General features: G+C 45.4%; 1 protein-coding gene across 2 annotated transcripts; it reads right to left on the bottom strand.

Annotated features, from left to right (window-relative positions):
• Window positions 1-79: 79 nt before the first annotated feature.
• Window positions 80-24,592, bottom strand: DNTTIP1 (deoxynucleotidyltransferase terminal interacting protein 1). Of its 2 annotated transcripts, XM_038572470.1 has the most exons (14): window positions 24,450-24,592; window positions 23,798-23,868; window positions 22,827-22,923; window positions 16,598-16,696; window positions 10,957-11,025; window positions 10,632-10,688; window positions 10,318-10,374; window positions 9,661-9,710; window positions 9,431-9,476; window positions 7,166-7,224; window positions 7,004-7,064; window positions 2,274-2,345; window positions 552-607; window positions 80-441 (listed from the first exon to the last, which is right to left on the bottom strand). In XM_038572470.1, exons 1-14 carry the CDS (start codon window positions 24,552-24,554, stop codon window positions 303-305), a joined length of 1,038 nt encoding a protein of 345 aa, XP_038428398.1. In that variant the 5' UTR covers window positions 24,555-24,592; the 3' UTR covers window positions 80-302. The 2 variants fall into 2 exon arrangements, with proteins under 2 accessions (XP_038428398.1, XP_038428399.1); XM_038572471.1 differs by lacking the exon at window positions 9,661-9,710 and having other exon boundaries at window positions 10,316-10,374.
• Window positions 24,593-24,634: the final 42 nt, after the last annotated feature.

Raw genomic sequence — 24,634 nt, 5'->3', positions numbered from 1 at the left:
CTGGTCCTTTTTTTCCTACACCCACTTCTAGATCCCTCGGTATTTTGTTGGCCCCTACAACACAGACTGCACATCTAGCTCACTATTACAAACTGTTTAATTGTTTCTTAACCCGATAACTTTACAAACAGAACCACACGCCAGTCTGGGGGTGCTCTGTAGTGAGTCACTACAGACTAGCCCAGGCACAGCTTAATGCTGCTGAGATCCATCCAGGTGCAGTCCCAGCAGTGGCCTCCGCCACGTGGGTGCCAGGGCCTTGGAGGAGGGCTGCCAAGTGTAGCCAGGGGTCTTGGCTTCGGTCAGGTCTGTGGAGGCGCTTCAACAGCACGATGCTCGTTCTCTGTCCGTAGTGTCTCCATGTACTTTCGCATCTTCTCAACCATCCAGGAGGGCAGCACAAAGGATTTCAGCTCCTCCAACTTCAAGTCCAGGCATCCTCTGGAACAGACATTGAGGAGGGGTCAAAGCAAAGGAGGGTGTGGTCCCAGGGTCACCCCAAGGGGCTCCTGTGGGGGTGGGTGGGGCAGGGGACAGACAACCAGTTTTACCTATAGTCATCACTGGCTGCGAGGTCCCGGATGTCCTCCTCGATGAGGAGGTAGGCCTGGGGCAGAAGCAAAGAAGAGTGGTCATTGCCTCTGGTTCACTTCAACTCATTAACATTTGATTAAATGTGTGTTTAATGTAAGGGCTGGAAGGGAGGGGGGCATAATTCACAGTTTAGGAGGGGAGAGTAGTGAGTAGGGAGAGACTGTCTGGAGAATAGCTCCCTGAGTCAACCTTTCACTCAAATAGAAACTTTATGGATTAGGGAATGGGGACTGGTGTGACTTATTTATAGCCTTTTCCTCTTGAGCATGGGGCAGGGGGGGAGGATCAGAGGGAGAGGGAGAAGCAGGCTCCTCTGCTCCTGAGCAGAAGGCAGATGCTTAACTGACTGAGCCGCCCAGGCGCCCCCAGCCTCCTCCTCTTTTAAAAATGGACTCTGAGGTGGCATAAAGTGAAATGGCAAGAGAGTTATCAAAACACACAAGGGAACAGGGAATCAGGAGGAGGAAGCTGTATGTTAACTCTAGGAACTGAGATGATCTGGTTTTGAACTTGGCAAAAAGGGAAACAGGAGAAGCTGCACTGCTGTCTCTTCCTGGGCTGTACTGTCCAGGGGCCTGCAGCATGGCACTGGCACAATGCCACGGTCTGCAGTGGGAGAGAGCCTTCTCATAAGCTTACCACACAGGGGGTGTTGTTCATCACATGAGAAAGTCTTCTGTGGGAGACAGTTCTTTCTAGTCTTAGGGTCAGGGTTGTGTGTCCCCTGAGTAATCTGCCTTCATCTTATGAGGACTGTGAACTATGTAACCAATGAGATGTCCTTGAGAAGAGCCTACAGCTAAATTTGAGAAAACCCATGAAAGCATGCTAGTTTCCCAAGTCAGCAATGAAAAACACCTACCCATTTTAAAGCTAGTCTTGCTCATGGCTTTACATCCTGTCTCCTTTTTCCCATCTATTTCTTACTTGTGTTATGTTGCATTTTATGTATCAGTGCTAAGTTCCCTGAAATCTCACACAGGGTATAGGAATAAGTAGAGTAGTAAAACAGAAGACAGCTTTCCTTGCCAGAAAGGAGATGGCACATTGGTTTGTCTGCAAGGCCACTGAATTCTAATAGGAACAGTCCCCATGGTGGGACCGAGTCCTCAGATGGGGCACATTGCATGTGATGGACAAGGCCCTGCCAGTTTTAGAACACAACAGTGATTTCCCCAAGGCTGTAGCTCAATAAGCTATGAACTGTTTAAGCAGAGTTGATTCTGGATGGGGCTGCTAGGCATGGCAAACATGTTCCACTGCATGTGCTAACTCCGACGGACAGGAGATACTGCCTGGAGCACTGTGTTGGGAGAAGATCCTACAGCTGTGTCTGGTGGAAGAGTTGTGATCCATGAGTGCAGTCTGACAATGGACCCACGAGGGAAAAGTAGTGTTACGTGTGTCATATACCTGCCATTCTTATGCACAGCTAATATAATCTGAATATGAGGGATGATGTATGAGGGAGTGAGGGACCGGTGTGTGGGAAGGGAATCCAGGGATTAAGTCTGGTCTTCAGCATGAAGGAATGGGCTCTCTCCACCTGACAAGTCTCCCTTTCCACATTTATCAGGACTTGAGAATCTCAGACATGGAGGGAAGCTGCCACCAATAGCTGAAGCCTTGGCCCCTGGGCTGGGTGGGTTTCTGACAGTGCACGCGTGAATGGTGCTTACCATCTTCCCCCCTGTTGCCCGCATGTGATGCTGCTCGGCCAGCCAGTGCTTGTCCTGGGGGTCAGCTGCATACTGTGAGGGATAAAGTCACAGATGTTAGCCTAGTGTGAGGAAGTTTCCTCATTTGGTCCCGGAACAGCTCTCACCAAGACCTCGGCCCAGCCTGGTGAATGCAGAGCACTTGCCAACCTCTTCACAGCAAGCGGAGCTGAGCCCAGGAGGCCAGGGGATAGCACCCAAATCCCAGAGGTTTAGCACATGTCTAATCTCTACCTCTTCCTTTCTCAAGCACTCTGGCAGCTGGTCAGACTGGTGACTATTATTCTAGAGCTCTATTCCTTTTCAAATAACCTGAGGTAGTTTACCACACATGTCAACTGTTATGGTGACCATATTTTCTGAAACAAAAATCAGGACAGGTCATGCTCTGGGGGAGGCAGATGCACTTAAAAGAACTTCGTTTTGGGGATCCCTGGGTGGCGCAGCGGTTTGGCGCCTGCCTTTGGCCTAGGGCGCGATCCTGGAGACCCGGGATCGAATCCCATGTAGGACTCCTGGTGCATGGAGCCTGCTTCTCCCTCTGCCTGTGTCTCTGCCTCTCTCTTTCTCTCTCTCTCACTGCGTGCCTATCATAAATAAATTAAAAAAAAAAAAAAAAAAAAAGAACTTTCGTTTTGGGAGGGGGGTGGAACAAGATGGTGGAAGAGTAGAGTCCCCAAGTCACCTGTCCCCACCAACTTACCTAGATAACTTTCAAATCATCCTGAAAACCTACGAATTCAGCCTGAGAATTAAATAGCTGGAACACTACAGAGAGAAGAGTTCATGCTTCTAACAAGTACAACTCGTTTTTAGCCACTCTGCACTGAGCAAAATGACTAGAAAGAACTCCCCACAAAAGAAAGAATCAGAGCAACTCTCTCCCACAGAGTTACAGAATTTGGATTACAATTCAATGTCAGAAAACCAGTTCAGAAGCACAATTATAAAGCTACTGGTGGCTCTGGAAAAAAGCATAATGGATTCAAGAGACTTCATGACTGCAGAATTTAGATCTAATCAGGCCAAAATTAAAAATAAATTAAATGAGATGCAATCCAAACTGGAGGTCCTAACGACGAGGGTTAATGAGGTAGAAGAATGAGTGAGTAACATAGAAGACAAGTTGATGGCAAGGAAGGAAGCTGAGGAAAAAAGAGAAAAACAATTAAAAGATCACGAGGAGAGGTTAAGGAAAATAAATGACAGCCTCAGAAGGAAAAATTTACGTTTAATTGGGGTTCCAGAGGGCGCGAAAGGGACAGAGGACCAGAAAGTGTATCTGAACAAATCATAGCTGAGAACTTCCCTAACTTGGGAAGGGAAACAGGCATTCAGATCTAGGAGATAGAGAGATGTCCCCCCCTAAAATCAAGAACTTGGTTTTGGAATTAGGTTTAAATTCTGGTTCCTGCCTTTTGTTAGATGGTGTCAACCTGGACAGTAATTTCCTTGAAACTCGGCTTCTTCATCTGTGAAACAGACAGTATTAATATTTATCTTATCTGGGGCTTGTTAAGGATAAAGGAGATAGTGCATAAAAAATGGTAAAGATAGTATCTGACACACAGTAAGTGCTCAATAAAAGTTTTATAAAATAGGTAGAACATTTGAAATAGAGACAAAGCTGAGAAATCTGTATGGCTACTAGTCTTTGAGTTTATTTATTTTTAATTTTTTTTTAAATTTTTTTAAATTTTTATTTATTTATGATAGTCACAGAGAGAGAGAGAGAGGCAGAGACACAGGCAGAGGGAGAAGCAGGCTCCATGCACCGGGAGCCCGACGTGGGATTCGATCCCTGGTCTCCAGGATCGCGCCCTGGGCCAAAGGCAGGCGCCAAACCGCTGCGCCACCCAGGGATCCCTAGCCTTTGAGTTTAAATAATTATTTCACTTCCCAAGTAATATAAAAAAATTTGAAAGTATGCATTTTTTAAAAATTTATTTTATTTATTTTTAAAAGATTTTATTTATTCATGAAAGACAGAGCGAGAGAGAGAGGCAGAGACACAGACAGAGGGAGAAGCAGGCTCCATGCAGGGAGCCCAATGTGGGACTCAATCCCGGGTCTCCAGGATCATACCCTGGGCTGTAGGCGGCGCCAAACTGCTGCGCCACCAGGGCTGCCCTCTTTTCTTCTTCTTCTTCTTCTTTTTTTTTTTTTTTTTAAGATTTTATTTATTTATTCATGAAAGACACAGAGAGAGAGGCAGAGACACAGGCAGAGAGAGAAGCAGGCTCCATGCAGGAAGCCTGATGTGGGATCACGCCCTGAGCCGAGCCAAAGGCAGACACTCAGCCGCTGAGCCACCCAGACACCCCAAAAGTATGCATTTTCTAACTCAGTTTCAATCTTATTTCCAGGGATTTCTGATTCCTGCAGAATCACCCACACATGTTCATATGAGATGTTTGGGACAGACAGCATTTTTTGTAATAGCAAAACTGCTGGAAAAACATAAATATCCACTAATAGGGGAGTATTGAAAAATTATGGAATATCTATGCTATGAATTCTTATTTGTTAGAAATAAAATGAGGGAGATTAAATTTAATAACATGGACAAATCTCTAAGTGGTCAGCTTTATAGTAGTCAGCTTACTTTTTCTATAAAGGGCCAGCTAGTAAATATTTTAGGTTTTGCTGGCCATATACATCTTTGTCACATATCCTTCATTTTAATTTTTATTATTGTTTTTAAAGATTTTATTAAAAATATTTTATTTATTTGAGAGAGAGAGAGAGTGCACACAGAGGCAGAATGAGAGAAAGAAGCAGACTCCCCCTTGAGCAGGGAGCCTGATGCGGGGCTCAATCCCAGAATCTTGGGATCATGACCTAAGCTGAAGGGAGATGCTTAACTGACTGAGTCACCCAGGTGCCCCAAGGTTTTATTTTTAAGTAACTTCTACACCCAACATAGGCCTTGAACTTACAACCCCAAGATCAAGAGTGCTCCACCAACTGAGCCAGCCAGGCACTCCCACTTTAAGTTTTTAAAATCACTTTTTTTGTCTTAGATTTTATATATTCATGAGAGAGAGAGAGAGAGAGAGAGAGAGAGAAAGAGAGAAAGAGAGAGGCAGAGACCCAGGCAGAGGGAGAAGCAGGATCCATGCAAGGAGCCCGATGTGGGACTTGATCCCGGATCCAGGATGGGGATGGGGTAACTGGGTGACAAGCATTAAGGAGGCACGTGATGTAATGAGCACTGGGTGTTATATACAACTAATGAATCACTGAACTCTATCTCTGAAACTAATAATACACTATATGTTAACTAAACAATTAAAAAAAAAAAAAAAAAGAAAAAGAAATGTGAAGCCACTTGCCCAAGGTCATACAGCTGCTAAGTAGTGGAACCAGGACTGAAACCATGGTCTTAACCACTATGCTCCTGGAATTCCAAGGAGGTCCCAGAGCACATACACTGGGGGGGAACGATGCAGGAAGGGTTTTAGAAGAGGTGGATCTTGCAGAAGGGGCAGAGAGGGGAGGAAGGTCATCAGAGGGAATAGCAGGAGTTGAAGACACTTGAAGGAAAATGAAGTAGCACGTAGGCCACAGTGTCTAGGTGCTGAGGATCTCAGGGTGTAAGACTGAAGAAGTAGAAGCAGCAGGTCTGCCCTTCAAAGAATCTTAACTTGCACAGAATGTATTGGACAGAGCTGTAATTCTGGAACTCCAAGCCTTAGGTATACATGCAAAAATGCATATCTTGAACACACATGCACTATTTTTCCAATATATTTGGATACTTTTGTGATTAAAAAAACACAAATTCGGGCAGCCCGGGTGGCTCAGCGGTTTAGCACCGCCTTCAGACAAGGGCCCGATCCTGGGGACCCGGGATCAAGCCCCACATCGGCCTCCCTGCATGGAGCCTGCTTCTCCCTCTGCCTATGTCTCTGCCTCTCTCTGTGTTTCTCATGAATAAATAAATAAAATCTTAAAAAAAAAAACAAAAAACCCACTTCATTGAAGAGGGTAACTGATATCATGTTCCCTATTATTTTCTAAATAGTAGAGACCAAAGTACCTCTCTTTGAGAAGGGTTAGAACTGCTGCTTGAATAAGGTAATGGTTAAGAGCTCAGGCTTTGCTGAAGACAGACCAAGACTGAGTCTACTCACCATGTACTGGCTGAAAACTTTGGGCAAGTCATTTAGCCTTGTGTGTGTGTGTGTGTGTGTGTGTGTGTGTGTGTGTTTTAATTTGTAAAACAATAACAGCCATCCCTATTTTACAGGATAGCTCCCAGAGGTAATGCAAGTGCAGCAGGTGAAATGCTGTTTGGTCTGCAACAAGCACATAAGGAAAGTAGTTGTTGTTTTTTTAGATTTTATTCATTTGAGAGAGAGTGAGAGCATAAGCCTGGTGAGGGGCAGAGGGAGCAGCAGACTTCCTGCTGAGCAGGGAGCCTGATACTGGTCTTGGTCCTGGGATCTGGGATCATGACCTGACCTGAAGGCAGATGCTTAACTGCCTGAGACACCCAGGAAAGTAGTTGTTATTGAGGGGCAGAGGTGTTCATTAAATTACAAGAGGTGAAGGTTAAGGGCAGAGGGGTAACTGGAACCCAGAAGTCCTGACTCCCAGATCAGTATTTGTTCCCAGAATCTCTGTGCCCTCCAGAACTCCCAACACGCACACTGCAATGGCCTGCCTGCCTCCCAGCTTTCACTTACCTTAAAGAGGTGCGGGTGCTTGATGTAGATTCTCCCTCTGGTGCCCCCCATCCCCAGGGCCCTGAAAAGGAATGGAGGAGTGGTAAGGATTCCAGCAGCTACAGTCCTATGGGTGAGCCCCTGGGGTGCCCCCTCCCTCAGTGCCAAAGCTCTTAAACTTACTTGTTGGCTCGAGATCCCAACACAAAGGTGGTAGATTCATTCAGCCGGGCTGGGTCCCACTATGCAAAAGACAGAGATTGATGAGGATGAGGCTGACCTGGTGGGCAGGATAGAAATACTCTTCTCCTGCCTTCTCCTACCACCATCCATCCTCATCTACTATTCCAAACCGCTGATTCAAGAAACCAAGTACTGACAATAAAGACGTAAGATATAGTCTCTGGTCTGGGGCCGCAGACGTAATGTATAACCTTTTTTTTTTTTTTTTAAGATTGTATTTATTCATTCATGAGAGCCAGAGAGAGCCAGAGACATAGGCAGAGGGAGAAGCAGGCTTCTTGAGGGAAGCCTGATGTGGAACTCAATCCTGAGACCCTGGGATCATGACCCGAGCCAAAGGCAGATGCTCAACTACTGAGCCATCCAGGTGCCCTGTATATATAATTATACCAGCATGAGACAGGTGGGGATATAGGTGTTGGATGTGAAGGATGCCATGGGGGAGGGCAATAGGAAGGTTCCCTTATAGAGCAAATTCCCAAGTTAATTGTGGAAGGGCAGATGGGAGGAAGAAAGACCAATATAGGATGAATGGCAGGAAGTGAGAGTGGACTTGGCATGCTGGAGAAACCACAAGCAATTCTGTGCAGCTATAAGGCGAGAGAGCACAGATTAGGGAGTGGTAACAGATGAGATTGGAGAGGGGCAGTGAGGGGCTAGGCCTGGGTGTGCTGCTTTTAGGGGTTTGCATTTTATTTATTCTGTAGGCCCTGGGGAGTCACTGAGGTTTCCCAACAGGGAGAGCCAGATTTGCTTGAAAGACAGCTCACTCACCCACAATGTGGCTAATGGATTCAAAGTGGCAAGATGACAGGCAGTGAGTGGTTTAGAGGCTGCTGTACTAAAGGTTTCTGAAAGAAGATGAGGGTTTGAGCTCTGACAGCAATAAGGATGACAACAAGGGAAGAGAAGCTGTGATCTATTGTGAAGCAGAATCAACCAGGACCTGAGTGGACGTAGACGGAATGAGGGGAAGAGGGAAAGATGACTAAAGTCAAGAATGTCAAAGAGGGTCTCGGAAGAAAGATTCTGACTGTAACTTCGGATAGGCTGAGTTTGAAGTGCTAGGGAAATTCCAGGCAGGGAAGCCTAGCAGACAGCAGGAGACAAATTTTATTATTATTTTTTATTTTTTTAAAGATTTTATTTATGAAAGCAGAGAGAGAGAGAGAGAGAGAGAGAGAGAAAGGCAGAGACACAGGCAGAGGGAGAAGCAGGCTCCATGCAGGGAGCCTGATGTGGGACTTGATCCAGGTCTCCAGGATCAGGCTCTGGACTGAAGTGCTAAACCGCTGAGCCACCAGGCTGCCCCAGGAGACAAATTTTAAACAAGAGACATGTGCAACAAAGAGGTATGGCAGCTTTGCACACTCAGGTCCCTGAGATCCTAAGAGTGAATGAGATCATTCATAGCAACTTTAGAAGCAGGAGTGGGCCAGTGAGACAATTCTGAGGAATGCCCACTACATGGATCGCTGCTGAAGAAGAACTCACGAGAGAGAGAAGGAATGTCTGGAGAAAAACAGAAAGGTCAGGGAAATGTATGATCTTTGGCTCTAAAGGAGAGTTTAAGACGAAAGGCATGGTCACCAGGTAGGATCAGAGAGGGCCAGTAACCCCGAAGGTGGAGCATTTCTACTGGGATAGCCTCAACCAGGCACGTGGAACTTTCACCTACCTTACTAGGCTTCCATATGTGATTTTACCTGAAGAGAAGATTCTATTGCTAAAAGAGCTTGCCAACAATCATTCTGGAGGCAACAGAGGCTAATGGTTACGAGCAAAGGCTCTGGTGGCAATGGAACTTGGCTTTGAGACTTGGCTTGACCATTTGGCAGCTTGTGACTCTGAGCAGGTCTCTAAGCTTTAATATAAGAGCAGGTCTCTAAGCCTTAATTTAAGATAACAACACTTAATACACTACACCACAACAGAGTAACAATATATCTCGTAAGATTGTTATAAAGATTAAATGAGATGACATACAAAAGATTTAGGGCAGGGTCTGTCATATATTAAGCACCCCTAGTTCCAATCCCAGTTTAAGATCTTCTGGGAGGCCAGCAGGGTTGCAGGTGCCGGGTGGGGGTTGGGGAATAGGTTCAGTGGCTCTGGAATGGCGTGCACACATCCCTCATGGTGGGTCCAGGGCCTTGACTGGGTCTCTCTGGGACAGTGGTCACTGCCGTGCTTATATAATCATACCTTGGGGCCTTCTCGGCGAATTGGTTCACAGGACTTTGGTTTCCATCTGATTGGAAGGAAAGAAGAAAGGTGACTCCTCCGAGGTGAGGCCTAGGGCTGGACCAAGCCTGCTGGTGGTGGTGGGAGTTCCTCACACACTCTTGCTTTGGCCCTGGTGGTCTTTCCTCCTTGTAACCCATTGGAGGAGGTATGAAGACAAAATGCCATTCTAGGATTGGCTCTGGGATTACCTAGCCATGCAGGCAGGTCCAGGAAGCTCTCTGAGCTGTCGTTTCCTCCTCTGTGAAAAGGAAGGAACAACAGCAACTGTCCCTCCTCCTGTGTTTGTGAGCCTCAGAGCTGCTTCAAGGGGGGGACCCAGTCATGATGTGACGGCCTCACTGCTCTGTCTCTTAAGCCAGTGGTTTCAGACTGTCCCTGCTGCTCCCAACCAGACCGGTGTGGCTTTCTCGATCAGACTTCCACATAAAGTTTTATTTGAAAAAACTATTCCGTTGCTTCAAAAACCATTGTAATACTATTTTGCTCATTAGCTTGGTTGACCTTGGATAAAAATTCTGTTTCCCGATTTACAAAATTAATTACACCTTCCCTAGAGGGTGGTTGCAAGGATTAAAAGATAATGTACGGTGTTTAGAGCAGTTATGCAATGTTAGAAACAGCTCTGGTATTTAATCAAGCTGGGCTGAACAGTTCTGGGGCAAAAGCAGGATAAAATAGTGTCCTCTTCTTGCTGCCTTCTTTGCCCATCCCTCAAACCAGACTAACCCTCCTCCATGGCGACTCAAATAGCTGGATCTGATTTCAGCAGGTGAGGAACTCTGGCCTCTCTCCCTCCAGGCCCACCCTCGCTCCACTCTCAACACACTGCTGCCCCCTACTCACACCATGCCAGCGGCTGCCCGGTCATTCGACAGCATGTGTCCAGGAGGCCGTCCTTTCCTCTGCCAGAAAGAACAGCCGTCAGAGGCCTGACCCTGTGGGAAGCCCCAGCCCACCACACTGGCAGGCCCAGGGTCATTTGTTGGAGATGGCCTTCCAAAGAGACCAAATGATGCTTGAGAGCAAACAGGGAGAGTTAACAGTCTCCAGGGGTCATACTTCTCATGCTAGAAAGGCCCCACATGTGTGGAAAAAGCCCTCTACCTTCTTCTGGAGTTGTAGGGCTTTTTCTCAGGCAGAAAATATGGAGATGAGTTACCTTTTTGGGAACAGGGCTTCCTCGATGGGCACATTCCTCTTCTGTCTGTCGGCCACGCTGAAGAAAAATAGAAGGGAGGGGTCAGTGGAGAGTCAGTGCCTGGGAGCGGCAGGTCCCTGGGGGCTGGAGAAGACAGAGTCCTGGACTGTACACTCAGGCCCCTCCCTGGGCTGGGCCTCGGAAGCTCTCCCAGCATGATGCCATTTGGACCTGGTCCTACGAATGAGTAATCTGTGGAAGCTCCCCGGGTCCACAGAGTTCATCTGCCTCCCAGCTGCATCGGTCTCCCCCTCTAACACCCCAGACACAGACAAGTGATTCTGACCTTTATCCCTGGAAGCTCATGGGCCAATCTGGGTATTACTTTTTCTCCATCTGAAAACAGGAGTTTAGCCTGAAGGGAAAAGACCAAGTGTTAACAGTCACTATTTTGGTGGGTAATAGCTGGGTTAAAACTCCAAACTGGGTTGAAATGTTTTCATGGTCAGTAAAAGGCACCCCAAGATGTGCATATATGTAGATATGTTTTTTTTTTTTTAAACCTTAAGTACAGTTGACCCTTGAACAATATGGGTTTGCACTGCACAGGCCCACTTATATTTTTTTCAATTAAATAAAAACAGTACAATACTACAAATGTATTTTCTCTTCCTTATGATTTTCTTAGTAACATTTTCTTTTCTCTAGTTTATTTTACTATAAGAATACAATCTGTAAAACATATACAAAATAGGTGTTAATCAACTGTTGATATTATTGGTCAAGTTTCTGGTCAACATAAGTCATTAGTAGTTTTTTGGAGTCAAAAGTTTATATGGGGGAGTGCCTGGCTGGCTCAGCTGGTAGAGCATGTGGCACTTCCCTGGTTTTCCTCCTACTTGCCTGGCCATTCTCTGTTGGCTTTCTTTGGTGGCTTATCATCCTCAATGTGGTTCATTCTGTCTTCTTCCATTTGGTACTCTATCTGCTCTCATCATGCTCACAGCTTCAATTAACATCAATAAATTGATGACGCCCATATTTTAAAAAAATGTGTGTACAGTTGACACACAATGTTGACTATGATTTTTTCTCTTGAGCTGTGGCCTCTTCTTTGAGCTCCAGATTCATATAACAGTCTTCCTGGTGTCTGTTGTGTGGAGGTCCCAAATTTGCTAAGTCCAATACTGGGTTCATGAACCTTCTCCAAACATTGCAGTGAAGAGTGTACAAGCCTCTGTGTGAAATTATGTGCATGTTTTGCAGTAATTCATACTGTCTGCCTAACCAGACTGTAGGTTTTAGAAGAATAGGAACCCTGTGTGGTCCTTTGCCATTTGTTCCTTCATTTTCTCCTTCATTCATGCATGCAGTCATTTAGCACACACTCAGTGTCCACACATTCAGTCATATTCTAGGACTGGGCATACCGCAGTGAACCAGTGAACTCTTGTAAAGCTCAAGCTTTCAGCAGAGGTGGGGGTGGAAAGGGAAACAGAAAATAAATTCATCAATAAGTAAGGTGACAGAGATTACCTGAAGGTGGGGAAGGAGATGGGGGGGCTACTTTATTTATTTTAAAAAAGATTTTACTTATTTATTTTAGAGACACAGAAAGAGAGCATGAGCGGTGGGGAGGGGTATAGGGAGAGGGAGAATCAGATTCCCTGCTGAGCAGGGAGCCTGACTTGGGGCTCAATCCCAGGACTCAGAGATCATGACCTGAGCCAAAGGCAGACCTTAGCTGATGAGCCACCTAGGTGTCCCTGGGGAGCTACTATAGATGGAGTGGCCAAGGAAGGCCTTTCTGATGAGGCAATATTTGAGCTAAATCTGAAGAAAAGGAGGCAGCTATTGAAAGAGTTAAGGACAGAACAGCAAGTGCAAAGACCCTGAGCTTGGTGTAAATGGAGAAGCAGAAAGGATTCCAGTACAGCTAGAAGACAGCCAATGAGGGAGTAATGGGATGGGATGAGTTAAAGAAATGGGCAGGAGCCAGTCCAGGTAGGGCTCTGGTGATCACGTTGAGATATCAGGGTTTTATTCTGCTTGCAGTGGGAAGTCACTGGGTTTTAAAGAGGAGAGGAACACACTCTGGTTCATCTTTAAAAGGATAGGTCTGCCTGCTGTGAGAATGGATGGGGAGAAGGCAAGAATGGAAGCATCTCAGGGCTGATACACACATCTGGGAATTAACAGCAGTTAAACTGGTTTAAAGTGTCAGGACTGGAGGGAATCAGCTAGAACGAGAGTGAACCACAGAAGAGAAGACGAGCTGGTCCAGGAAGCCAAGGATGAGTGGATGTAAAGTCAAGGCACTGGAAGTGAGAAAGGAGTGTTCCAAGAAACATGAAATGATCCCTGTGACAAATGCCACCAAGAAGTTGGGTAAACTGAGGATAGTTAGGGTCCACAGGATTTGAAAACATGGAGGTTACTGATCATCCTGATATAAAAGAGGGGTTTCAGTGAAGTGGTGGGGACTGAACAAAATGAGCAAAAGAATGAACAGGAGGTGACAAAGTGGAACCAGCAATAGCCACCTTCCCCAAAGTTGAGCTGTCAAAGGGAACAGAGACAGTGTGGCAGCTAAAGGAGACCATGGGTTCAAGAGTGGAATTTCTCCTCATTGTATTCCTAGTGCCCAGTGAATGAATGCATGTGTACAAAAATATACAGAGGGAAACTAAAAAAAAAAATGTACTAAAACGTTAATAGAAGTTATTGCTGGTAAGGAGATTATTAGAAATCTTAGTTTTCTTCCTTATGATTTATATTGTCTAATTTTATTTTTATTTATTTATTTTAAAAAAGATTTTATTTATTTATTCATGAGAGAGACAGAAAGAGAGAGGCAGAGACATAGGCAGAGAAGCAGGCTCCATGCAGGGAGCCAGATGCGGGACTCAATCCCGGGACTCCAGGATCATGCCCTGAGCTGAAGGCAGACACTCAACCACTGAGCTATCCAGGCATCCCTATGTTGTCTAATCTTAATATAAACCAGCAGCAGGTAACATTTATTGAGTCTTTGTTACTGATCTAAATGCTTATGCTTTAAGAGTATTACCACAGGTCCCAGGTCCCTCTCTTTCTCTCTGCGTCTTTCATAAATAAAACCTTAAAAAACAAACAAACAAAACAAAACAAAACAAAACAAAACAATCCTATATATCCATTTTGCAGATGAGAAAACTGAGATTTAGTAAGGTGAGGTAACTCACCTCAAGTCATACAGCTAGTCAGTGGTAAAGTCAGGACCTCCTATCTGGACAGTGCAAATCAAGAGAAAGCCTGCATTCTTAACTATCATGCCACATTTTTCTTTTTTCTTTCTTCTTCTTCTTTTTTTTAAAAAATATTTTATTTATTCATGAGAGACAGAGAGAGAGAAGCAGAAACACAGGAAGAGGGAGAGGCAGGCTCCTTGCAGGGAGCCCCATTTGGGACTCGATCCCAGGACCCTGGGTTCACGCCCTGAGCCCAAGGCAGACACTCAACTGCAAGCCATCCAGGAGCCCCATGCCACATTTTTCTTAACAGATGTATATTACTTGATTAAAATGAACAAACAAAAACAACTACCATGCAAACAAAAAATGCAAGGCAAAGGGTTACAGAATAGATTAGCCATTTCTCCCTAAGAAATTGCCAGAAAGGGGTAGCTAAGGAGATTAGGGAGCATGACTGAGATGGCCAATGATGTGGTGCTTCAAGTGCAAACAAGCAAATCAAGCCTTAACCCAAACAAAAACCCCTCTCTAATTGTCTCATGTCCAGTCTGAAGAATCTCTTCATGCAACAAGAAGTTCTGTATGCAGTTTAGACAAGGGGACCCCAAAGAACTTCCAAGTATCCTGGGCAACCTAAAGCCAGGCTCTGTTGTGAGGCAGTTGTGTATTATAATTATGAATAGAACTTCCAAGTATTTAATATCTAGCAGGTTCTGTGTTGTATGCACCCACACTGTGCTGGTAGTAGATGTGTATTTATTTTCTCATTTAATCCTCAAAGCAAACCACTGGGATTCCTACTCTCAATTTTAGGGATAAGGAAACTGAGGAACAGAAAGGTCAAAAAAGACTTGTTTGAAGTTTCTTGATTTGTCTGGTTTCCAGCTGGACTTTGGGCTTTCTACTTTCCTGTGTTCCAATTCCTGTGCTCTGATCACCCATTGTCTCTGTTCCACACTCCAGCTTCCCAGTCATATCAAAACTGGCAAGGGGGACTGCGCACGAGGTAGTTGCAGGGACTCAGGAGACTGTAAAGGTGTACCCATCCACGATCTGGGAGTACAGATCATGCCCAGTTCACTTTAATATTGTCTTTCATGGAGACTCCTGAAGAGTTTCATACATTTCCCTTCCAATCTCTAGGGCAGATTCCCAAACCAATCTCCTTATGGCCACCAGAGTGAGCTTTCTTTTCTCTTTTCTTTTCTTCTTTCTTTCTTAGATTTTATTTATTTATTTATTCAAGAAAGACAGAGAGAGAGAGAGGCAGACACAGGCAGAGGGAGAAGCAGGTTCCATGCAGTCCTGATGCGGGACTCGATCCCGGGACCCCAGGATCACGCCCTGGACCAAAGGCAGGTGCCAAACTGCTGAGCCACCCAGGGATCCCCCAGAGTGAGCTTTCAAAATGCAAATCTCAGTAGGTAGCTCTTTTGCTTAAAACTCTACACCTATCATTTGGCTTGATTTGTCTCTGCTTACCTTTCCAACCTCACCATGTATCATTCTCTCTCCACTTTCTGAAACTAGTAACCTTGGCTTCTTTGTGTCTCTTGGATGGACTCTGCTTTCTCTTGCCCCCAAGCTCTGAACCTTTTAGTGTACTCTTCATTGCCTCATATGCTGAGAGCATTTAGAACAGTTCCTAATTACAGATCTATTGTACAATTAACGGAGCAACGTCAGGAATCTGGGGGTAAAGACTATGTCTGTTTTGACAGCGCTGTTGGGGCCTGGCACAGAAATGGCACACAGGAAGCTCTCAGTACATATTAGCTGGAGAGGTAAAAAACTCAAGAAAGCATTCTGGGATGCGGTTGAGACTGAAGGTTTATCAATTTAATTTTGATTCAATTCAAACTTATAAGACCATTAACAAACTGCCATGTTTTATCATCAGCAGATGTTATAAATGACTGTAACATACTACAGTCCCAGAGTGAAGTAATGAGTTGGCCTCCTACGAGTCTGGTTAGCTTAAATGTAAGACCATGAGAAACAGATGAGCTTTTATTGTACTAATGATATAGTTCCGCCCTCTCCAAAGCTGAGGCGCAGGCCCTGGTCTTGCTCATTTCTGAGGCTGTGCCTGAGCAGGCTGGCCAGCCTACCTTCCAGAAGACATTACTCTCTCTCTCCTGAGAATCACCCTCTTAGGACTAAGCTCAAACCAGTCTGTGGCTCTGAGTGTGAAGAAATTTCCATCTCTAACAGCTAGTGGTTTCACAGTCAAGTACAGAATCTGGGTGATGCTGACAATTCCTATTAATAAGAACAGCTGACAGCGCAAACAGGTTCACTTCTGTTTTGGGAACATGGGCATTTTTAGACCTGATGTCATGCCTCCTGAGCACAGCCCATGAGGCAGGGAGGCAGAAAGGGTGACAGGCCCCACAGTACCAAAAGGGGCTATGACTACTTGGAGAGTGAAGTCACCACTTGCAGAGGTGAGAGAGTCCCCAGCTATTCTACCTCTGGCTTGTTCTGAGCCACAGTTTCTTCATCTGGACACTAGGGATTAAAATATGCCTCCTGGGAAGCCAATGAACTAAAGCGTGTGAAAGCATCTATCCTGGCACCTGGCACAGAGTAGCCACTTCCCTTCTATCAGCAACAGCTCCAGGTCCTCTCTGGAGGTTAGTGGCTTGTCAGACATCTCCCAAAATATCATAGAAGTGACTACACTTCTTAGCAAAGCCCTGAGGACTAAGCCCAGGCCTACATCTCTGCATCTCTTGTCCCTTCAGGTCTCACCTGCTCCAGGCAGCTCCGACAGGCCTCCTGGATCAGCTGCTCTGCGTCCACTTCTTCCCCGACATTGTCTCTGACGTTCAGTGCTGCCTTCTGGAAGAACTAGGGAGAAGTGCAACAGAAGACAATGTCAGAAGATCTGCTAATTTTCAACAACTTGAAGGAAACTGATTATGAAAGAGAAGCTTTTATCTTACTCTCATACAGAAGGGAAAAGCGATTATGAATGTGGCTTTCACATCAGACAGATTTAGAGTTCAATCCTAGGCTGTACTTTATCCTGTCTTAAGGAGGGTAATGATCATCGAAGTGCCCAGAGTCTGGTCATTACAGCATTAATGTTAAAAGTGTGGTGACATTATGGATGATTTCTTTCTTTTTTTGCTTATCTATAGTCTCTCAATTTTTACAATATATCTGTATTAGTTCTGCAGAAGAGAGAAGAATGACAGTGCCTGCAGTGAACAACCCAGGGCAAGCCAGAAGAGTCTGAGAGCAGAAGGTCCTCCCTGAATTCTGAGTTTGCCCAATTGGGACTGGCAGCATGAGACTTGGTCAGAGTCCATGGACACCAGCAGTCTCAATCAGCAGGGGAAGGTAAAGGGACAAGGTTCCTCCACTGGGGATGAGGGAGAGCTGGAGCCTGAAAACACTGAGGAAGAGGTGATGGGAGGTCCCAAGTGGAGGCACTTGGAAACACATTCATAATAAGAGTCCGAGTAGTGTCTTTAGAAGACAATGTCATACAGAAAAATTCTGCACCTATAACCACTGCTCCTATTATGGGAGACAACTATGGGGATGTATTTTCTTTAAAAAATTTTAAGTAGGCTCCATACCCCCCAACCTGGGGCTTGAACTCATGACCCTGAGATTAAGAGTTCCATGCGTGGGGTCCCTGGTTGAGCAGGCCGACTCTTGATTTCAGCTCAGGTCATGATCTCAGGGTTGTGAGATTGAGATCCACACAAGGTTTCATGCTCAGTGGGAAGTCTGCTTCTTTCCCTCCCTCTGACCTCCCTCCATTCACATTCTCATAAATCAATCAATCAATCAATCAATCTTAAAAAAAGAGAGAAGAAAAAAAGAGTTGTATGCTGTACTGCCTGAGCCAGCTACTCCCCAAGGGGATGTACTTTTATTTTATTTTATTTTATTTTATTTTATTTTATTTTTTAATTAATTAATTAATTAATTAATTTATGATAGTCACAGAGAGAGAGAGAGAGAGAGAGAGAGAGGGGCAGAGACATAGGCAGAGGGAGAAGCAGGCTCCATGCACTGGGAGCCCGACGCGGGATTCAATCCAGTGTCTCCAGGATCGTGCCCTGGGCCAAAGGCAGGCGCCAAACTGCTGCGCCACCCAGGGATCCCTGTACTTTCATTTTATATTTAGCAAGGTCAAATGCCTGCTATCGTTAATGTCCAACCAAGGAGAAGAACAAGAAGGTTTGGATTAGAAACCTCACAAATTCTTCAGGCCAAATTAAACAAATGGTCAGATGAAATTTCATTTCATTTCATTCATTTAAAGATTATATTCATTTATTCATGAGACACACAAAGAGAAGCAGAGACATAGGCAGAGGGAGAAGCAGGCTCCGTGCAGGAAGCCCGATGTAGGACTCGATCCTGGAACTCCAGGATCATGCCCTGAGCTGAATGCAGGCGCTTAACCACTGAGCCACCCAGGCATCCCATGAATTTCATTTTAAAAGAAAAACCCTAATGAAAAAAATAAAACAAACAAAAATAAAACAAATCCCTAAGAACTAAAGATTAATACTAGTGTTCAATATTGATTACTGGGTAAGTGGGTAAGTGAAAGCTAGCTAAAACAATCTGGATTCTTCACAGCCAGCCTGTGAGGTGGGAAGTGTAATGAACATACAGGGGGTGACTGTAAGCAATCTCTGAACCTAAGAATGAAATCTGGTCCCACAGAAGGCATTTGCAAATGCTGCTGGGAGAAAAACAAAATTGTACAAGCTTCTGGACAGAAATTTTCTTGAAGAAGATGTTTTCCGTTCCTTTTTTAAGAAAAAAAATTTTATTCATTTATTTGAAAGAGAGCATGCGCATGTGTGCACATACACATGAGTGGGGTGGAGGGTGAGAGGGAGAAGCAGACTTCCCACTGAGTAGGGAGCCAGACTCAGGGCTTAATCCCAGGACCGAGATCATGATGTGAGCTGAAGTCAGATGATTAATGGACTGAGCGACTCAGATGCCCTTGTTTTCCTTTCTATCCACCAATTCATCTCTAGAAATCTATCCCCCAGAGAGACTCTCACAAGTGAATGAACATGTGCTCTCCAAATGTTCAGTGTAGCACTATTTGTAATAGAGAAAAACTGAAAATAATCCAAATGTTCTTGAGACTATAGAATTAAATTGTGGTACCTCTATACAATAGGGTACTCTGCAACTGTTACAAACAAATCAGGCTGATGGGGTACCTGGCTGGCTCAGTCAGTAGAGCACATGACTTTTGCTCTCATGGTTGTGAGTTTAAGCCCCAAGTTGGGCCTAGAGATTACTTTAAAAAAAAAAAAAAGAAAAAAGAAAAAAAAGAACCATGATCTAGAAACATGACCAAATTATATCATTTTTTTTTTAATTTATGATAGTCATACAGAGAGAGAGAGAGAGAGAGAGAGAGAGAGAGAGGCAGAGACACAGGCAGAGGGAGAAGCAGGCTCCATGCACAGGGATCCCGACGTGGGATTCGATCCCGGGTCTCTAGGATCGCGCCCTGGGCCAAAGGCAGGCGCCAAACCGCTGCGCCACCCAGGGATCCCCCAAATTATATCATTAAATGAAAACATTGAGCTGCAGAACAGTGTGTGTAAAATAATGCCATGTACTTTTTGAACGTGTGCACACGTACCTGCCCATAAATAAATATAGGAGACCTATGGTCACTGTTAATAGTTTGGTATCTCTAGGAAGTTTTAGTGACTTTAGGTTTTTACTTTTTAAAATATCTGTATTATTTTCCCCAATATTTTATGAAAAATTTCAAACATCAAGTTGAATTATTCCATCAGTGAACACTAACATCTACCATGTTGAGTCTATAACATCTTACCGTATGTTATCACATATCTATTTACTCATGCCTTCGTCCATCCATCAATCTATTTTATAAGATATATTAGAATATTAAAAAAATAGGGATGCATTTAATAATTGCAGAAATAAAGCAATAATGATGAATAATGTCTTAGATGAGATCAGCCATACCTAGAAGTTATTATCCTAACCATTTTTAAGACATTGGATACTTGAAATTTGGGGACAATGTCAAACAAAGTGATCAGAGGAGGTCAGTCAGCAGTGTGAACTTACCTGAAGTGAGGATATAATCTTTTCAGCCTCTTGTCTGAAAACAAGGGTGATGAAGAGGTATCCTGACAGATTATATTAAGAAGGGAGCCCAGAGTTAAAAATTGTGTCTATCCAGCATTTGTCCAGGAGAGAAAGTTGTTGAATTATGGTATCTGCTATTGGGAAGCAATAAGGAGAGGGCTTTGGAGGCAGGCAATCCTGGACTGAATCTTGGCCTAGTCTTTTCCTAGCAGCTTAAACTCTTTACTTCTGCATATGTAAAGGTGAGGTAGGAGAATACATGGTGCAGTCTAGAATATGCAATAATTAGGGGTAGTAGTAACAGGGTATACAGCAAAGTATGGCTGGGATCTGATTATAGCAAGCCCTATGTGCCATGTTAAGGAATCTGGGTTTTATCTAGAAGGTAATGGAAAGTCACCAAGGGATTTTTTTTTAAAGATTTTATTTGAGAGAGAGAGAGAGAGAGAGCGCGCGCGCGCACGCAAGCATGAGTAGGGGGAGGGACAGAGGAAGAGGGAGAAACAGGGCTCCTGAGCAGGGAGCAGGGATCCTGACATGCGGCTCAATCCCAGGACCCAGAGACCATGACCTGAGCTGAAGGCAGGTGCCTAACTGACTGAGCCACCCAGGTGCCCACCAAGGGATTTTATTTTATTTATTTGTTTTTTTAAAGATTTTATTTATTTATGATAGACATAGAGAGAGAGAGAGAGAGGCAGAGTCACAGGCAGAGGGAGAGGCAGGCTCCATGCCAGGAGCCCAACGTGGGACTCGATCCTGGGACTACAGGATCGCACCCTGGGCCAAAGGCAGGCGCTACATTGCTAAGCCACCCAGGGATCCCCAAGGGATTTTAAATAGAGGAGTGACACCCTTATATTTATACTTTAGAGGTCACTGGCAGCTGTATGGATGCAGGGGAAGAAGAGCAGCAGTTGGAAATTGTAGTAGGAGCCTTGAACCAAGGCAGAGGTGAGGAAGAAGAAAGGTATGCAAGACAGATTGTGAAGTGGAATGTACAGGACTCTGGGTGGAGAAGGTGAAGGAAAGGCAGAGCCCTAGGTTTCTGGTTTCTAAGTGAATGTAGTCCAATTCAAACTTCACGTGTCCAAAACTGAGCTCCTGATTCCCCCTGCCTGTTCCTGTTTTCCTCATATCAAGTCAGTGGCAACGTTGTTGTTATAGCTGCCCTGGACAGATAACTTGCATGATTACCTTAGTTGTTCTTTTACCCTGCACATCTGAATCATCAGCAATACCTTTGTCTTATTTATTTTTTATTTAAAGATTTTTATCTATTTGACAGAGAGAAAGAAGAGAGTGAGCACAAGTGAAGGGAGAGGCAGGAAGAAGCAGACTCCCCACTGAGCAGGGAGCCTGATGAAGGGCTTAAGCCGAGAACCCTAAGACCACGACCTGAGCCAAAGGCAGACACTTAACTGACTGAACCTCCCACACCCCTTTAAAATACATATGGAATGGGATTCTTTCCCAATACCCTTACTGCTAACACTCAAGCCACTATCCTCTCAAGCCTCCTAACTGATTCTCCTGCAGGTGATTCACATCAGTCAGACTGACCCTTTAAAAATGTTTAGATCAGGGCAGCCCTGGTGGCTCAGTGGTTTAGCGCCACCTTTGGCGGGGCATAATCCTGGGGACCCGGGATCAGGTCCCACGTTGGGCTCCCTGCATGGAGCCTGCTTCTCCCTCTGCCTGTGTCTCTGCCTCTCTCTCTCTGTGTCTCTCATGAATAAATAAAATCTATAAAAAATATTAAAAAAATGTTTAGATAAAAAAAAAAAAAGTTTAGATCCAGTGCTCTGCCCAAAAGTCTAAAAGGGCCTCTATTTTACTCAGAGTAAACCCCAATATCCTTACCATGGCCTCAAAGGTTCTGCATGAACTGGGCCCCTATTTTCTTTGATTACCTCTCCTTATTCTCCTCCTGGCTCAGTCTGCTCTAGCCACACTGGAGACTTTTTTTTTTTTTAAAGATTTTATGTATTCATTCATTAGAGAGAGAGAGAGAGAGGCAGAGACACAGGCAGAGGGAGAAGCAGGCTCCACACAGGGAGCCTGACATGGGACTTGATCCCAGGTCTCCAGGATCCCACCCTGGGCTGAAGGTGGCACTAAACCGCTGAGCCACTGGGGCTGCCCGAGACTTTGTTGCTTTGAGTGTCCAAGCACACTCCTGCCTCAGGGTGTCTGCTCTTGTTCCCTCTGCCTGGGGTGTTTTCCCCTGATGTGTCCACACAGCTTGTTTTTCTCTCCCTTTATTCAGGTGTCTGCTCACATGTGGCTTTCCTGGACACAATCTATGAAACAGCACTACTGTTCCCCACTGGTTACTCTCTCCCCCTTCTCTCTGGCATTTCCTAGCATAGTACTTATTTGTTTAAAGAGGGCAGAGACACTGTTCATTTTGTTTGCTGCTGCATCCTCAGTGCCTGCTATAATGGTGGGTGCTCAGTACATGCTTCTTGAATGAATAAACAAACATAAGAGGAAGAGGTTTAGGAAGAAAGAGTTCAGCTCTGGACATGCTGTTTCAAGCATCTAGGGGACAATCAGGTAGAGTCATGTGGAAGTTTATTTATAGGCCTAGAAAGGAATTTTAAATAATAATAATGTTGATCCTGTTAAACAAATAAGAAAGACACTTGTTTGTAACATGGTGCAGAGCACATTAAACTTAAATTATTTTATCCTCATAATAGCTTGGCGAAAGAGGTATTCAAATTACCTCTAAAGAGGGCGAAAAAAGTTCTCAGGGATTCAGAATTGGAAAACCTGACTCATCTGTTTGTACCAAAAAGAGCGAGGGGGATTGTAATGTAGGAAAGGTCTGCCCTTGCATCTCTGTACCTCTCACCTTCATATACTTGTTGAAGACCGTCTGGATCTCCTCGTTGATGCTAGGCTGCAGGACAGCTCGAAGGAGGTCCATGGAAATGGCAGGATCTGTGAAACTGCATTCAGGAGGGAGACACAGTCAGGGGTCATGTCCCAAACATATCTTTCCTAGTCTGCCCAGCCAATTATTGACACAGGCTCCTTTAATAACAGTAATAGCTTCTATTGAAAACAAGCTATGTGCCCAGGTTCTGTGCAAATGAAACATATGTATGGCTTTATTCCATTTTCATAAGAACCCTACAAAATAAGTATTATTTTTTAAAGTGTTTTATGAAATACAAAGTCTATACACTTTTTTTTTTTTTTCATTTTAACAAATAGTTTTAGTGAACATCCACTTAATCACTACTCAGGTCAAGAAATTTAATCAGGATCCCATGGGTCCATTGTGCTCTCTCCCTTCACTGAGATAAATACTACTATTAGCCTCACTTCTTTCTTTAAAAAAATAAAAAAAAAGATTTTATTTATTCATGAGACACACATAGAAAGAGGCAGACACAGGCAGAAGGAGAAGCAGGCTCCATGCAGGGAGCCCGATGCAGGACTCCATCCCTGGACTGAGAGCATGCCCTGAGCTGAAGACAGACGCTCAACCACTGTGCCACCCAGGTGCCCCAGCCCCACTTTTTTCTAAACCTCTATGCTATTTTGCCTCTTTAGAGCCCTCAACCACAGAGCGAGTGAGTGTTAGGATCTTAGGCACTGCTGAATTCATGATTCCTCCTATTTTGTACAAGAGTTCAGAGGTGGCAATGATTCAACCAAGGTCACATCCAGAGTGACAAAAGCCGAGTCTCCTTTTTCCTAGTCCATTGCTCCTTCTAACAGCTGCTGATCTCTCTTCAGCTCTGTGTAGTGGGGACCCCAAGGGTGCCATCCAAGCCAATCAATGCCGGGGAGGTCAATACTCAGGCCCAGCCTTACCTTGTTGTCATCTGTGAGCGGCGGCCCCTTCGCTGCACCTGCCTGTGCTTTATCATTATGTTCCAAGGGTTCTGTGGGGACCAAGGGAACAGATGTCACCGAGGCTTGTGACACTAGGGTACAGGTGGACGGTGAGTATGAAGTTAAACGTGGACACCTCTGCTTCTCAGGTACTGTCAGCATCTCTCCCACCCTCGGGTAGGCGGGAGGGCAGCGGTTGAAAGGTCCTGCCGGGGTGGAGGAACTGAAGTTTCCTGCCTGGAAAAGTCCCAACCCCACCCTTTCTGGGATGGGAGAGGGAAGGGAACCAGTGTTTACCGAGGGACCACTCTGGGGCTGCTAGCGTGCTGGGCGCTCTGCTCGCCTTTACACCCCATCCCCGTAACAACTTTACGAGGCAGGCACCAATCCTCTCCATTTTACAGAAGAGGAAACTGGAGCTCAGAGGTGACAGGACCGGCTCACATCGCCTAGCCTGGAGGGCGGCACCAGAATTTGAATCCGGGTGGTCGGACTGCGAAAACGCCACCGCCCTGGGCAGCACCAGCCGCCGCGTTCTCTCGCCCGCGGGCCAGGGTCCCGGGAGCCCGAGGCCCAGCCGGCCCGAGCCCAGCCCCAGCCCCGGCCCCGGCCTTCCCGGGGGCGCCCTCACCGTGAGTACCAGCTGCCCCGCTGCGCCCGCGTCGCCCAGCTCGGAGCCGCCCCGCTCTGCCCCGCCGGGTCCCCGCGGCTGCTCGGCGTCGCCAGTGGCCCCCATGGCTCCTCCGGCGCCCCCCAACCTCAGCCCGACTCTGCCACCGGCCGGAAAGTGGCCCTGTGACGTCATTGGAGGGCGCC

Source organism: Canis lupus, chromosome 24 (assembly GCF_011100685.1).
Source record: "Canis lupus familiaris isolate Mischka breed German Shepherd chromosome 24, alternate assembly UU_Cfam_GSD_1.0, whole genome shotgun sequence".
Classification (NCBI taxonomy): domain Eukaryota; kingdom Metazoa; phylum Chordata; class Mammalia; order Carnivora; family Canidae; genus Canis; species Canis lupus.
This window is presented reverse-complemented; position numbering and strand designations above follow the sequence as displayed.

Excerpts from the sequence above, each read along its gene's own strand:
- DNTTIP1 (XM_038572470.1), bottom strand. The coding sequence starts at position 24,554 with ATGGGGGCCACTGGCGACGCCGAGCAGCCGCGGGGACCCGGCGGGGCA. Across the intron at positions 11,026-16,597 it reads GTCGGAGCTGCCTGGAGCAG|GCTAAACTCCTGTTTTCAGA; the intron begins GTGAGACCTGAA and ends TTTTCCCTTCAG. Across the intron at positions 608-2,273 it reads GGGCAACAGGGGGGAAGATG|GCCTACCTCCTCATCGAGGA; the intron begins GTAAGCACCATT and ends CTTCTGCCCCAG.